This window comes from Hyaena hyaena, unplaced genomic scaffold (assembly GCF_003009895.1).
Source record: "Hyaena hyaena isolate Hyena2069 unplaced genomic scaffold, ASM300989v1 scaffold_38, whole genome shotgun sequence".
In the NCBI taxonomy this organism is placed as follows: domain Eukaryota; kingdom Metazoa; phylum Chordata; class Mammalia; order Carnivora; family Hyaenidae; genus Hyaena; species Hyaena hyaena.
Genome location: NW_024080670.1, coordinates 79041 through 94928, shown reverse-complemented (window position 1 = coordinate 94928; position 15888 = coordinate 79041). Strand labels below are relative to the sequence as shown.

The 15888-nt window shown below is 59.8% G+C and overlaps 1 protein-coding gene across 1 annotated transcript; it reads left to right on the top strand.

The window, feature by feature from the left end:
- The first annotated feature begins 1433 nt into the window (after positions 1–1433).
- Positions 1434–15497, top strand: GTF3C5 (general transcription factor IIIC subunit 5). Its single transcript, XM_039229590.1, has 11 exons — positions 1434–1852; positions 3941–4160; positions 5443–5641; positions 8620–8815; positions 10101–10205; positions 11288–11402; positions 11871–11951; positions 12130–12227; positions 13217–13299; positions 13895–14037; positions 14866–15497. Exons 1-11 carry the CDS (start codon positions 1706–1708, stop codon positions 15021–15023), a joined length of 1545 nt encoding a protein of 514 aa, XP_039085521.1. The 5' UTR covers positions 1434–1705; the 3' UTR covers positions 15024–15497.
- Positions 15498–15888: the final 391 nt, after the last annotated feature.

The following is a 15888-nucleotide window of genomic DNA, read 5'->3' as shown; positions in this document are numbered from 1 at the left end:
ATGATAAAAAACACACCAGTTCCTGGGGCGCCCGGAGGGCTTAGTCGGTTAAGCGTCCGACTTTCGCTCAGGTCATGATCTCGTGGTTCGTGGGTTCGAGCCCCGCGTCGGGCTCTGTGCTGACAGAGCCTGGAGCCTGTTTCAGTCTGTGACTCCCTCTCTCTCTGACCTTCCCCTGCTCACGCTGTCTCTCTCTCTCTCTCTCCTAAAAATAAATAAAACATTAAAAAAAAAAAAAAAGTGCACCAGTTCCTGCCAGAAAGGCAGGTGGGGACTGCCAAGTCCTCACATGCCGGGGCCTTTCTTTCAGTTTTGGGGGCTCCTGGCTGGGGCTTCCAATTATAACCGAAGGACATACATTTCACACTCAGCGTACAGGTTTTTCTTTTTAAAATATATTTAATGGTCTTTGCAGCCACTTATTCAGCCTCCTTACATCCTCTAGAGAAATGAAGTAAGTCTTTTGATTCAGACATCATTTCAGAAACCCGTACCCGCGTCCAAGGGGTCCTCTACTCTTTTTCCCCCTCCTAATATTCTTAAATCCAGCCCCTTCTTCCCATTCTCACCGCCACTTCCCTGGCCTCGGGCAGCGTCTCAGTGGGTTTATCTGAGCCGGTTTCTGCCCTCTCTGATCCATTGTCTACACAACAGCTAGAGTCTTTCACACGCACAAGTCAGATCAAGGCACTCACGGTATAAAACCCCTCAAAGGCTCAACACCGCACTCAGAAAGAGCCAACAAAAATGTACGGGGCGCACACATTTTTGGCTCTGCCGAGCACCCGTCGACCTCTGACCCCTCATGGCCCCACTCCGCTGCCTACGGTTTTGTCCTCTGTCACTTCCCGGAATGGGCCATGCTCCTCGCTTCAGGGTTTCTCCCACAGGGCCGCTCACTTCGAGCTCCCCTCCTCTGTCAGGTGCTGGGCAGTGCCCGGCACACAGCAAGCGCTTAATAAGTGTCTAAGAAACCAGGGACTTTCCGCCGCTTTCGGCCCCGAGCTCCGGGGTTTTCCGTGCGCGGACGTGGGGCGAGCACTCAAAGCGCAATTTCTTCAGGCTGGCATTTCCAGGCCCACCTCCTCGCGTGCTCCACGCGCCGCCGGGGACTCCTTCTGGAACAGCCCGCGGGAGCGGGATCCGAGCCCCGCAGAAACCCCCGCAGAAATCGCTCTGCAAGTTCGGGTGCGGAAACCTGCTTAGCCCAGGGGCCGTCAGATGCCAGAAGACGGGCCGGAAGTCTACCTCGGGCCCGCCCCCGAGCCGTCATTGGAAGGAGCCCTAAGAAGGGGCGGGGACCCGGCCCAGTTCTGGCTCTTCATTGGCTGAAACCTACGAGCTAGTGAAGGGGCGGAAGCTGGCTTTCCCTCGCCGCTTCATTGGCTAAAATCGAGAGCTGGGCGGTGCCTTACAGTCCGGATCCTTGCGGGTGGCTGGGAGCGGCAAACCCTTGTCCCGCCCCTCGGGACACGCTCATCATTTTAAAGACACAATTGAGGACCAGGTGGTCGATCACCCCGAAGCCTTGGGGCCTCCCTCGGGTCTTTGCTCCCAGGGGCCTCGAGTCTCGCGGAGCCCAGGGCTGTAGAGAGACGCGAGCGGCGAGGGAATCCGGAACGATTTTTTCGCGGAACCACTGAGCTGAGGCCCCTAGGAACGCGTGCAGGGCCGGACCGCGACGAGCCGGACCAGAAGTGCAGGGATGGCGGCGGCGGACGCGCGGCCAGGGACCGCGGTCCCCGTGGACCTGCGGCGCGAGCGGCGCATGGTGTGCGTGGAGTACCCAGGCGTGGTGCGCGACGTGTCCAAGATGCTGCCGACTCTGGGCGGCGAGGAGGGCGTCTCCCGGGTGAGGAGCGAGGGGGTGGGGAAGCCGCGGGGGAGGCGGAGTCGCGGGACCTGGGCGGGAGGGACCGGGCCGCCCGCGGAAGTGTGGTTTCCTTGGCAACGGCGCTGGGGCGGCCAGTGGGCGGGGACGTGCCTCTGAGCGGCGGGAGCGGAGAGCGATCCCGCGAGGGGCGGGGTGCCCTTCGCGTCCCCTCCTCCCGGCAGGGCAGTCGCGCTGGGCGCTGTGTCCTCATTCACAGAGCGGACCCAGGCGCGGGAGCCTAAGGCCGCTGACGAACGGGACAGGGATGAAGTGTCGCGTTGTTAGGGTTAAAGACGGTAATGGCCAGCAACCTCTTCGGTACCAGGCTCAGTTCCAGGTGCTTTACTTCCGTCCCATCCAAATTAGAACCCTGCCAGGTAGCAACAACGGGCGTTGTGCGCGCATTTTACAGGAAACCTAGGCGTTTTGTGCAAGGCCTGCGGGAAAATAAGGGAGCTGAGATGAATTCTTGCCTTGTGCAAGGCTCCAGGGAAGTGCTTTCCCACGCACCAAATATTGACATGTCTCTTGTAGAGTCCTTCTCTGACTGCCCTAATTAAAGTGGCCTTAGTTGTTCATATCTGCCTTCTCAGCCTGTTAATTCCAATCTGAAATTATGTTTTAACGCGTTTATTGTCTGTGTTGGCCGTTGGCCCTGAGACTAAACTGAATGAGAGCAGGACTTGGTCTCTCTTGTTTACTCCTTTGGTCCTAACATCCATACTAGTGCCTTCTTCGAAAATATTTGTCAGATGCATGATCGAATCCTCACAGCCATCTAGGGAGTTAGGTACCGTTATTCCCACTTTTCAGATAAAGATACCAGGTAAGAAAAGTTGGGTCAAAACACCACCGCGTGGTACAGTGGGAGTTTGAACTCATGCATGTCTCCCCTCTGAAGTGTGAACTCTTACCTGTTGCTTCCTTGTCCTTAATGAATACTGAAAACCTGTCTCTAAGCACAGGATGCCATAGAGGCTCAGTTAGTTGTGTTTTGTTGTTTGATCCCGATCTATTCACTGTACTGTGGTGCTGATGGAACCCTTACTGTCAGTAACCCAGGGATATCTGTACCCAACTACAATGTGAGCCTTTTGGGAAGACACTGGTCCTTGGTTCATTCCATTAATGCTGCGTGTGCACATCCTCTGCCAGGTCCACGTCTGGGGTTATTCCCAGCCTCGTGGTCTCACAGGCCAGTGTTTTGCCAGAGGGGATTCCTGAGGGTTGGGCCTCCTTTTAACCTTCTTTCCCTCCATGTTTCCTGAGCGCCTCCTAAGGGCCAGGCTGTGTCCTTAGTGTTGGGGGGCCCGCAAACTAGAAAGCGGATGATCTTCGCCCATTGAGCATCGTTGGTGCCTTTGTATGCACCCAGCTGACACTGCTCTTACTATGTGGGTGACACGTGCTGAGTGGTTACCGTGACTTAGCAGACTGAGTGTGCGGCATACGTCTTCATTTCATCGTTGTAGCGATCCTGTGAGGAGGTGCTGTTTGCACCTCCGTTTGAAGGAGAAGGAACTGAGGCTTCAGAAGGAGAAGTGATAGCCAGTTAGCCGGGCCTGTGCTGGTTCCTAGTTGATTTCATTTCCTTTGGACCTGGAAACATTTGCACGGGTGTCTGAATAGCAGGACCCTTTGGAGCAGGTAGTTCCTAGAGTAGGAAGGTGAGGACAAGCCCCTCCCCCTGCCAGCCTCAGCTCCCCCCATGGCAAACTGGGGGATGAGAAGGCCCCCCAGGAGTGTTGCTTGGAGAGGCGCACGATCGCCCACACCGAACAGGCACCTGAGAGGTGATGGCTTCACTTCACTGGTAGTTATTATCTCCAACTTTCCAGCCTCCTTAGAAGGAAGGGACTGTGTTCATTTTCTCTGCTACATAAAAAACTCAAGATGTGGGTTTGAAGAATGGGTCTTCTGAGAATTAGAAGCTCGTAATGAAACACGAACCTCCTGGCCCTTCCCTTGTCAACTGAGTCTCCGTCGGGCTTTTGTTGAGATGGGAGCAGCTCCCTCCCGCCCGCCTAGCTGTCACCGCCTCACTGCCTGCCTTGGCCTTTGCCGCAGATCTACGCAGACCCCACCAAGAGGCTGGAGCTGTACTTCCGGCCCAAGGACCCTTACTGCCACCCGGTGTGTGCCAACCGCTTCAGTACCAGCAGCCTACTGCTGCGGATCAGGAGGAAGACGAAGCTGCAGCGGGGCGTGCCAGGTCCTGGGGGCCGCCCCGAGGTCACATTTGACATCGAGATGCTTGGCGTCATCTCCACCATTTATAAATTTCAAGGTAACCGCACCTTACTGCGTTGGGTTATTTGAGGACCTGTGTCCACATTCCTGCAGGCACCTGTGAGTCGTCCCCACAGTGGAGAGGGCCAATATATGCCCTGGAATGAGGGGTGGGGAGAGGGCGGGGCGTGAGCCGGCAGGATGGCGCAGGGACGCTCCTCCTCTCCCTCCGGGGCAGCAGCGGGCAGCAGCCCTAACTGCTCAACTGCTGTTCCACCTTCAGCATTCGTAAGAAAAGCTTACATTCAATGAGTAATCTTCTCATTTTTAAAGCCATTATGTAGGGCCAAATGAAGCTGGTTAGCAGGCCTCGGAGTTTTGACCCTCCGTGTTTGGGAAGCTTCTCTAAGTCTTGACCGCTGCTGGCCTTGCCTCTTGTCTGAAGCCTTCCCTGATCACCTCAGCCCCTTGGGACCTCATGTTCCTTTGAACTTTTAGCCAATGGGGTGTCTCCCGTGGGGTACTCAATCCAGTTTCCTACCTATGGGGAACCCCAGTGAAGAGGCGCTAACGGATGGGGTGAGAGGGTGAGTGAGACAGAACAAGTCTGGGTGGGTAGCTTGGCTTCCCTCGTCCTTAGGCTCTTGTCCATGCAGTGTGGGGCCCTGGTTCCTCGTGGAGGGTCCAGGTCGGGGTGGGGTGGGGGCCACTAAGGGGCCAGTTCACTCCCACAGGAGGCACTTGGCAGGTTACTAGTGAGCCTCAGGCACGTGCAGTTGCAGCTGCAGTTCTCACAGAGAATCTGACCAGAACAAAGACTGAGAAGGAAGAGGGGGCTAGAAAGTGGAGAGAAACTAAACCAGGGCCTGGGACCCCTGTGTTGGGCGGTCTGAACGTCGGCCGTCCTGGTGGATGTGGCATCGCAGCGGGCCGTCCTTCGTGGGGCAAGTCTTCCCTGATTCATCTTCTGTGTGCTGGGCCCACACCCCTTGGCTCAGCGTGTGTCCCAGCCAGCAGCACCCCCCACCGGGGAGCTTGTGCAAGCTGCAGTGTCCCGGAGTCTTCGGCAGGGTCCCGGGTGAGGCGTGTGCACGTTCCGTTTCAGGAAGCGTTGACCCAGACATTAGCCTCTCGTCCCACATAACTACCCCTCGGCCCCTCCACGTGTGTCCAGGTGCACGGGGCCGGTGCACAGAAGGTATTTCGGCAGGGTGTTGTTTCCGCTCGCCACACAGTTCCCTTGGCACCTCCCGGGAAGACGTGGGTGTTGGTGTCTAGCAGCTGTGAGTTCCTAGGAGGGCGTAAAGGGGCTTCCGCCATCTGGCCCCCTCTCTTTCCAGGAATGTCCGACTTCCAGTACTTGGCTGTGCACACGGAAGCGGGCGGCAGGTGTGTGTCCATGTATGACAAGGTGCTCATGCTGAAGCCCGAGAAGGAGAGCTTCTTTCACCAGGAGCTGCCACTCTACATCCCCCCACCCATCTTCTCTCGGCTGGACACCCCGGTGGACTATTTCTATCGACCAGAGACACAGCACCGGTGAGTCCTCATCCTCCCCGCCCCCCCCCACCCCCGCCAGCATCAGGGTTCAGAGCAAGGGCCCTGCGGTCAGAGGTCCAGCCCTGCCACTCACAAGTCAGGCAGCCAGCACTGACAGCCGCACTCAAGCCTGTGGCTCCAGTGCCTGCAGACATAGCAGCAGGTGACTGCCCCGCCTGGAGGCCGAGCTCCCCGCACCACGGACAATGAGTCAGGATGTCATCTTAAGGGTTGAAGACCCGTCCCCGAGAGCATGGAGCCTGCCTGGCAGAGTTTGATAGAATAAACAAGTGACCAGTCCATTAGTAGGGAGGCGGCTAACGGAATCACAGCCCTTCTATGCCAGGGAACCACACGACCGCAGACCTCAGGCTCGTGGACTGACGTGGCGCTTGCCCAGGGCACCTTGCTCTATGAAGGAAGCAGGCGCAGGAGCACGGTCTATAGTATGAAAGTAAACTGTGGTTTGATCATAGAAATCTAGAAAGATCTGGAAGATTGGGCCCAGAGCAGTTATCTCTAGAGGGTGAGAGAATGTTCTCTTTCCTCACTGTTTTCACTAACCAGCACTGATTGCCCGTCGTGGCCTGGGGCACTCCTTGGAGCAGAGCACAGCACATGGGAAGTCCCGTGCTGGGCGGGGCCGGGAGCAGGATGGAGCAAAAGCCAATGATGAGCGAGCAGCGGGCCCATGGCCAGGTGCACGTCTCAGAGATCGGAGGGGTGTGAGTTGGCAGGGGCAGTGAGGGGGCTGGGAGCCCCCAGAGGGGCTGACATTTGAAACAGACCTGGGTAATGACAGAGCCAGGTAGGTGAAGATCCAGGGAGAACATTCTAGACCAGAGGATTGGCACCTGTGGAGCCGTCACAGTGAGCCTGGGCGAGCAGTAGGGGCGAGAGTCTCACAACCCATGGTGAGGGGCCTAGATTTGATATTAAGGAGAAGGTATGTCCTTCTCTTCCTTTAGCAAAATACAGAGAATTCCAAACATACTCTGGAGTGGTGAGAATTGTCTAGCGGAGGCCCAGCTGCGGCTCGCCCCAGCCCTGGCTCCAGCCCTGGCTCCAGCCATGGACCCAGCTGCGGCCCCGAGAACGCACCCTGTGTGTCCCCGGTGGGGAGAGACTTGTTTCCTTACTTGAACCTGCTGCTCTGTGGCCAGAGCAAGGGAGTCTTCCATGTTCTCCAGCACCTTCCAGTGCCAGTCAGCTCTCAGTCCCGCCCGGCCAGAAGCGGGCCACGTGGCAGCCTTTTCTCAGCCCTCCGGCCTGTTGAATCCGTAGCCCCCACACCCTCCTGAACAAGTGGTTAGAGGGGCAAAACATGACAGAAATGTGGACTTGGAAACGGCAGCCCCGCCCTCCCAGCCAGAAACCCTCCACGTGGGATGATGGAGTTTTCCGTGTATGCATTATGCTTGGTTACACTCGGCACAGGAGTTTTAGGCAGGGAGAGACCGTTTGCGTATTTCTGAAATGTTCTGATTATTTTCCCCTACAAGCATTTTACTCTCAGAGTCAGAGACAGACAGACAAAAATACATAGAAGAAGATAGACCGTCCACACTGCTGGCCCTGCCCGGTGGCAGCTGAGTCACCCTCTGACCCGTGGAGCCAGGAGGCAGCTGCTCTCAAGCCTCTGGTGGAGGCGACAAGAGAGAAAGGCTGGCTGCCGTGTGGTTTATCGGTTTTCCAGCAAATGGAAAGAACCTGCTTTTTTTCCCAGGCCCCCATCGATTTGTCTGCCCTACTGGCCTTCCTGAGTTCACCAGGGCTGGCAACGGCCCCCATCGATTTGTCTGCCCCGCAGGCCTTCCTGGCTACACCAGGGCCAGCAGTGGAGGCCTGGCCGCAGCCTTGCTGGCCCTTCCGTGGTTCCAGGGACGTTCGACTTCCTACAGGGTGGTGTGCAGAGGAGAGGCTGGTTCCTCCTCCTCGAGAAAGTTAGCAAGGAGTCCTTTCCCTGTGCTGACGGGCCTTGGCGGGCAGCCCACGCCTTGCCGTGCTCTGGTGGTGGGCTGCCCAGGCTGGACTGAGCCATCGACGGTGACTTCCCTCTTGGGGGTGGTCAGGGCCCCGGGGGTGTCCTTGAAAAGCGAGTAATATTGTACCTGTTCAGGATGGTTTCTAATGAGTCACTTTACAAAGAAAGGCAGCGACTTGCTCCCATCTTTGTAATTCTGTTTTCCAGTGTGAAAAATCACTTTGTTCTTTATAAATATGTAGATGGTTTGTACTCATGTAGAAAATTAAGGTAAAAAGAGAACAAATTTAAAAGGTAGTCATAGCCTAAATGAAAATGTATGCCGTCTAGGGCGCCCTCTAACATGTGTTTCAAAATAATTCCGTGGCTTTGGGGTGGGATACAGATGAAATGGCGGTAAGTGTGAAGCTCACGATGGGTATGGGGCTTCTTGAGGCTGTTCTCCCTGCCTTCGTACAGGCTTGACATTCATGACCTCCCCCCTTAACGACACCTGGGCCTGGTGCCCAGCGAGGGACCTGAGTGGACCTGGTGTTAGAATGCTCGCTGGTCGCCCCTGTGCTGCATGACGGGGCTCGGTGGTGTCCGTCGTCCCTGCACTGAGCCTTTGTGGAGACAGTTCTGGGCCAAGCATGCTCTGTCGGAGGGTGGCCCCTGGCCAGCCACCCCGGGTGGGAGTGCCAGCTCTGTCCGCGTGAGCTCCGACCCCAGGCCGCTTTCTAGCTGCTGTTAGTTGCCTCGTAGGAAATTGGTTCCTTCCTCGTGGAGTTGTTGCAAGGGTTAAATAAGTGAATCATAAAAGTCAGTGAGCGTAGCTGTTGCCTGACAGATGGTCAGCTGCATCCCAAGTGGCTGCGCCTTTACCTGACCTCACTGCTCCGCTCGACGGGCAGGTGGCCGGCATCACAGCCCGGCGGGCCCCTGCCTGGTCAGGTCAGGCCCACACCCGGGCTCTTCTCAGCGCTTGGGCCCATGCCAGTTCTCTCTGCCCCAGGGAAGGCTACAACAACCCCCCCGTCTCAGGCGAGAACCTGATCGGCTTGAGCAGGGCCCGGCGCCCCCACAATGCCATCTTCGTCAACTTTGAGGAGGACGAGGTGCCCGTGCGGCCCCTGGAGGCTGCGGTGCAGACGTGGAGGAGGATTTCCACCAACCCCGTGGACCGGAAGGCGGAGGAGGAGCTGAGGAAGGTGAGCTCGGGGCCGCCTCCTCACGGGCCAGCGCCCGTGCACCCGCTGGGCCCTGGCCCTCGTCATTTCGCCGCTGGCTGTACTGACTGTTTAAAACTGGCTCATCAGCACATGGGGGCTTTTCACCTCCAGATGTCACATGTCCACGCCACGCCAGTACAAGCTGGTCCCTTAGGGGCGCTAAGCAGTCGGTATCTGCTCGTGACTTCACAGTGGAGTCCAGGCTTCAGGACGCTTTCATTCATCCCTCATTGGAGCAGGAAGCCACATGGGGCACCTACAGTGGTTCATCCTAAGCGGTGCTGGGGGGACAGAGTGGCCTTCCGCCTGCCCCCCGCCTGATGGGCCCCTTACTCCTGCCCCTACAGGCACAGACAGCAGGTTCTCAGTGAGGCCTCGCTGCTGCTGCCTGAAGCTCGCCTTGTCCCTTGCTGGAGCGGACTGGTCCCTTCGGTGGGGGAGGGGGTCTGTTGTTTTTTTCTAATGTTTTATTTATTTCTGAGGGAAAGAGAGAGAGACAGCGTGAGCAGGGGACACTCAGAGAGAGAGGGAGGCACAGAATCCGAAGCAGGCTCCAGGCTCTGAGCTGTCAGCACAGAGCCCGACGCGGGGCTCGAACCCATGAACCGTGAGATCATGACCTGAGCCGAAGTCGGACGCTCCACTGACGAAGCCCCCCCCAGGCGCCCCTATTTCTTAGAGTCTGTGTGGACACCTTACTGGTTTCTAGCAGTCACTGGTCACTGGAGGGGGACATTGGGGACCACTGTCCGAGGCCCCTTCTTGTCCTCTGGACACAGCCCAGTCCGCAGCCTGCCACGGGCCCTTCCTGCCCCGGCCCTGGCATGCTCCAGCCACACTGGCCCCCACGGGCCTCCCTTGGGCCCGGCCATCCCCTTCGGCCTTTAGGGCATCCCGGCTCAGGCTCCGCCCTCTAGGCTGGAGTTGCTCGGGGTCCCAGAACCCTGGCATGTCGCCCTCTTGGTCCTGCTCTGGCTCCTTTGGTCATCTGCCTCCCCCACTGCCCTGTGAGCTGCATGAGGACAGAGACTGTGTCCTTCGTGGTCGTTTCCGGACACGCAGGGCCCCACCTGAGAAGGCAGGGACCCGTGAGTGGGTGCGGCCGGGCCCAGAGGCTGCAGCTTCTTGCCAGCCGCTGCGCTCCGCCAGCTCCTCTCCTGCAGGCTCTGCTGGGGGCCAGGCCAGGCTGGGGAGGCGGGGCCGGGTGGGCAGGGAGCTGCTGGTGCTCATCTTGGTCTCTGCCTGCCACCCCCCCCGCCCCCAGCTCTTTGAAATCCGTCCCATCTGGTCCCGGAACGCTGTCAAGGCCAACATCAGCATCCACCCTGACAAGCTCAAGGTCTTGCTGCCCTTCGTGGCCTATTACATGGTGAGTGCCTGCCCAGCCTGTCACCTTGGTTCCCACCAGGGTCGCCCTCATCTCTGGTGTGACCTCTCAGAGCCACAGCAAAGCTGGCAGCTCTGTCCCGGTACCACCGAGGGGCCTGTTACAGCCCCAGGCAGTCCCTGTCCAGCCTCGGTAATGCTAGCTGTGCCTGATGATCTTAGGGTTCGAGAGTAATCACATAAGTTCTCAATAAAGGGATTATACACTTTTAAACGATCTTGTATTGAGAACATGCTCAGGACCAGGCACTGGGTTACATGCTGTGTACCTGTTCTATCCTTTTTTTCTCCCTGGGGGTGGGAACAGGATTCCCTTACATCTGAGGCAGAGCCAAGGCTCAGAGAAGTGACTTGATGTGCCGGGGCCCTAGAGGCAGCATGTGATAGAGCCACGTGGGACCCCAGCCTGTTGGGCTGCAGAGACCAGGCCCCCTGACCACAGGGCTGCCAGCCTTGGCACGGTCTGCCTGGGCTGGGCTGGGTGGAGGTGGGGGCAGATTCACCTCGGGCTCCGTCCAGGAGGGCATGGAGAGCATTACCGAGGTTGCTAAAGGTGCTGGAGGAAGGCGTCCTGCCTGCCGCAGGTCCCCGCGTGGGGCACTGGGAGGCCAGCCTGAGATGTGACCACAGCGGTGGCGACAGGTGGGGCACGAAGAAGGCCCAGCCTCCTGAGCTTGAACCCCAGACTTCAGAGAGCCGCTGTCTGTCCCTTAACGTGGGCTTTCTAGCCAGAAGAACTTCAGGAGTACTGTTTGGGGACAGTATCTCCTGTCCAGTAGGACGGTAGTAGCATTTATTAGGCGCTTACTGTGTGCCAGGTGTCGTGGTGAAGGCTCCCAGATCATCATCTCATTTAATCCTCACAGAAGCAAGGGGAAAGGGGGCTCCTGTCCTCTCGAACAGGAAGACCAAGGTTCGGAAAGGCCAAGTGACCTGCCCCAGGTGACAGCTGCAGCCGGCAGAGCGGGGGTGGGGTTCCAGGGCTCTGTCCCCAGCGCTGGTGGTGTTCAGCTGCCCACCCTCCCCGGGCCTGCATCACTTCACACTCCCCCCTTTTATCTCTAGATAACAGGCCCCTGGAGGAGCCTGTGGATCCGGTATGGCTACGATCCCCGGAAAAACCCAGATGCCAAAATTTACCAAGTCCTTGATTTCCGAATCCGTTGTGGGATGAAATACGGTAAAAATGACTAAATCCTTGGTTTTCTTTCTCTCTCTTAATGTCTTTTTTCTGTAGCATTCTCTTTGGTAGTGGGCCTGTATCCCTGTGGTGAAGATCAGAAAGCCTTTCCTCCTTGGTGAGATCTCCGCAGAATAGCGGAGAAACGAGGAGCCCAGCGTGGGTCCTGGCTCCGCCGCCGGCCTCCAAGCCGCCGAATTCGTTATCCATCCACTCGGTCATTCCACCTGTTAGGATTGCTGCCGTGGGGGCCGGGCACCCAGTGCCATACGGTCCCCAGGCCCGCAGTGGGGCCCCACACGCAGGGCGCCAGCACAAGTCCCATGTGGCCAGGGCCAGAAGGGTGGCTGCTGGGACGCGGGGACTGCAGTCCCTTTCTCCAGTGCTGGCCCCGGCGACCCGAAGCCGTTCCGACTGCCGGAAGGCCTCCGCGGCCACTCGCAGCCAATGTGCCTTCCTCATCCGCAGGTTACGCCCCTAGTGACATGCCCGTGAAGGCCAAGCGCAGCACCTACAATTACAGCCTCCCCATCACTGTCAAAAAGATGCGTAAGTGCGCCTGCGGCCCGTGGGTCAGGGCGGGTCTGCCCCCCAGAGACCCCGAGGAGGGTGGGCATCTGCTCAGGGGGGACGTAGTGCTGTGGGGCTTCCCAGGGGCCGGCGCTCCAGGGAGGATGGGGAGAAACGTCCCCCTGGATTCCCAAGTACTGTTGCTGTCCCCTCGTAGCCAGCCAGCTCGTCACCATGCATGACCTGAAGCAGGGCCTGGGCCCCTCGGGGACAGCTGGCTCACGGAAATCCACCTCTAACAAGTACAAGCTCAAGGTGGGTGTCCCTGAGCCCCAAAGGGAAGCATTCACCTGCCTGGTTGGGGGTGCAGTGGACTGTGGAGAGGAGGCACCTCCCTTGTGCAGGCCAGAGACAGACAGACAGACAGACAGACAGACACACACACACACACACACACACGGACCATGGAGAGGAGGCACCTCCCTCGTGCAGGCCAGACACACACACACACACACACACACACACACACACACACACACAGTCTCCCGGGTCAAGGCCTCCAGGAGGGGCTTTGACTGAGGCAGCTCTTTCCACCTGGTGCCTTTGCATGGCTCCCAGCTTCCGGGACAGCCTTGGGGAGCATGGTGAGAGCGTGGGGTGTGAACCGCCCAGCACCGGGGGCCTTGCAGACCGTCTGGGCAAAGAGGCGGTGGCAAGTGTCAGCGGGAAATGTGACACTAGCAGCTGTGCATGACTGCCCTTTGTGAGCCTGTGGCCATCTGGGTGATGGGCCAAATGGGGGTGGGAGACCACATGCACGCAGAGCCACGGGATGTCCCGGCCCCGCTGTGGGGGGCTCATAGGCTTACAGGGTCCTCGGCACACCGGATATGGGCCTCCATGGGCCCCCTACCCACTTGGGCTGATGTGAGCTGCACCCTCACCCTTGGTTCAGCTGCCTCATACAGGGCATATGCAGCAGAAGGGGAGAGGGCGGGCGGCATGCAGGGTGGCAGAACAGGACCGGTTGGTAGACGGTGGTGAGGAACCCGGGCGGGACTGCGAAGGCTCACAAACCTGCACGACAGCCCGCGCCACAGCATGGCCGGGCACGCAGGCAGCTTGTGGTCACGCTGCCGGGGGACCCCCCCCGGGGTGTACAGAGTGTACAGAGCCTCTGCACACCTGCTCCCGGCCCCTGGCCTGTCTGCGCCGCCTGAGTCCAAGGGGAAGAGCCAGGCCCGCCAAGTGTGGACTGGCTGCGGGGAGCTCCGACCCACCCTCCCGCCCTGTCCCCTCCCCAGGACTCGGTCTATGTCTTCCGGGAGGGGGCCCTGCCGCCCTATCGACAGATGTTCTACCAGTTATGTGACCTGAACGTGGAAGAGTACGTATGTGGGGACCCTGAGACGCAGGGGTGAGGATGGCGGGGCTCGGGACCACAGCGTCCCTGCAGCTCTTCCACCCGGCCGACTCATTGGGAAGCCCCCCACCCTGCCCCGTGGCAGTGGGCACCAAGGGGCTCCCCCAGCGGCCCTTGGGACCCGTTCCCTGGGTCTGCCTGGGCTGCACACCTGAGCTGTGGCACGGGGCTGGGCGCAGACACGTCTTGCTATTGAGTCTTTGGCCCTCTGCCCCCTTGGAGGCCTGGGACACGGTTCCTAATCCTCCCAACCGACCGGAATCCCAGGAACCTTCCACCCAGTCCTTACAGTGCTTAAAGAAGGGGTGTAGGGAGATGGGAAGAGGCAGGAGTGCGTTGGACACGGCCGGAAATCTGGGGTGGGCCGGGGTTCTCACAGGAGAGTGCACACGGCCGCTCCCCGCTTTGTGCACAGCTTGGGGTCGGGGGCCATGCTGGTTACAGACCTTGGCTGGGCGTGTCCAGCACCCGTGGGTGGTTTTCGGGACCGTGCTCGCGCCCCCGCGGCCCCCACTTGTGGGCAGAAAGCCCACCCTGGACCGCCGTGACCTGACCCCAGGTTGCAGAGGATCGTTCACCGCAATGACGGGGCTGAGAGCTGCTGCACGGAGCGCGACGGCTGGTGCCTTCCCAAGACCAGCGATGACCTGAGGGACACCATGTCCCTTATGATCCGGCAGACCATCCGCTCCAAGAGGCCTGGTGAGAGCCGCTCGGGGCAAAGGGAGGCCTCGCTCCGGGGACAGAGCCCGTCTCCCTAGTGGACCCGTTCCCCAGGAGCTGCACCAGGTGGAATCGTCCCTCCCCGGGGCCGGGTCCCCCAGCCTGCCCGCCAGGCTTCCGTGGGGGCAGTCACGCTGCTCGGCCTGGGGTCTGAGGCAGGAGACAGGCCCAGAGGACAGGGCTGGAGCGGGACTGGCGCCACCATTGGAGGCCCCGCTTTGTGCCCTGGTGCCGCCCTGCGTCTCCCAGCCACGTGCGGCCACGTTCGGCCCGTCTTGTGCTTGGAGAGCAGGGGCAGCAGGTGTGGAGGGCTGTCCCCCCACCGCCCGTGCCTTTCCTGGGACCGGTGGCCGTGGCGATGGGCTGGGGGTGGGGGTGGTGAGGCAAGGAGAGGGTGAGCACGGCTTCCTCCCAGACCCGCCCTGCTCCACGGAGCTGGCGGGAGTGGGCCCTCATCCCCATTTAGGACACGGCCCCTCGGAGAATCCGCTGTGGACCTTCTCCCTAGAGAAAAGCACTCACACAAAATGTCCCCTGCACTTCCCTTGGACCCATGAAGCCACCCAGTCTCCAGGGAAGTGGTTTTCAAAGCTCTTGGCTTTATACTCCCCGGAAGTACTTGTAAAACTGCAGCCACCTGCGGCCGCCACCCAGCACCTTCTCCAGGGCCTGGGCCCAAACGCCTCTAAGTGTCACTAGGCCTCCAGGATCCCGATTGCTGGGCTGGGGGCTGGGACCAGCAGCGGCTGGCCTGGGGGCCACCGGGAAACCTGTGCTGGGACACATGGCCTTGTCTCCTGGCCCCAGCTCTCTTCTCCAGCCCGAGCAAGGCCGACGGCGGGAAGGAACAGCTGACGTACGAGTCTGGGGACGACGAGGACGAGGAGGAGGAGGAGGAGGAGGACTTCAAGCCATCCGACGGCAGCGAGAACGAGATGGAGACCGAGATTCTGGACTACGTGTGATGTAACCTACGGCCACGGCGAGGCCTCCTACAGCCGGCGGGACTGGTAGCCGAGCCAGGACAGGGCCCAAGGAGACCCCTCGGGAGAGCTGGGGCCCCAGCACCGGGTGCAGCTGCCCCCGGTCCTGCCCGTCTGCCCCGGACACCTGCTGCTTCGGGCTGCCCTCTGGCCCGGCGCGCCTGGGGACATCTCCAGAGGCCGTGACCTGGCTCTGCACAGCCAAGAGCTAGCCCAGCGTCCAGCGGGCTGAGCCGATGGCCACCGCCTCCCTGGAGCCGAGAACAGCAGAAGCTGGGGGTGGAGATGGTGTGACCGGGAGACACTGGTCTTGCCTTGGGAGCTTATGCCTGACGCAGGCCTGGCCTGAGGAAGCTGGTCCATGGTCGCGGACGGGCGAAGACTGTCTTTGCGTTTGGGGCCCATCCACTTGGGCCCAGCTGGAATCGTCCTGATCAAATATACTTTCCCAAGGAATCTTGGTGTCTCGGTGGGGGGTCGGAGCCAGAGCGGGGTGTCCTGCTGCAGGTCGGGTGAGTGCGGCTGGAAGTGTCCCACACGTCAGGCCACAGAGGCCCCTGCAGCCTCGAGCTGACCCCTACTCCAGCGGATGGGTTCCCGAGAGGCTCGTGCTCCCTGGCGTGAAACCAGAGGCGGTGCATTGGTGCGTGTTCCCAATGGGACCAAGCCGCCCTCCCCGGGGGGGCACTCCCACCCGTGCCGTGGGGCGGCGGGGCCACCGTGCTGCAGAGATGCGCCTGGTCGCCCCCTTCATCAGCCAGCAGACCGGGTCACCTAGTGCGACAAGTCCCTAAGTCACTGACTCTAAAGTCAAAGTTAGGTGCCTCCCACCAGCCTCAGTCTGCTG

Coding starts and splice junctions, on each gene's coding strand:
- GTF3C5 (XM_039229590.1), top strand. CDS start 1,706: ATGGCGGCGGCGGACGCGCGGCCAGGGACCGCGGTCCCCGTGGACCTG. Junction 4,161..5,442: donor CACCATTTATAAATTTCAAG/GTAACCGCACCT, acceptor CTCTCTTTCCAG/GAATGTCCGACTTCCAGTAC. Junction 14,038..14,865: donor CATCCGCTCCAAGAGGCCTG/GTGAGAGCCGCT, acceptor TCCTGGCCCCAG/CTCTCTTCTCCAGCCCGAGC.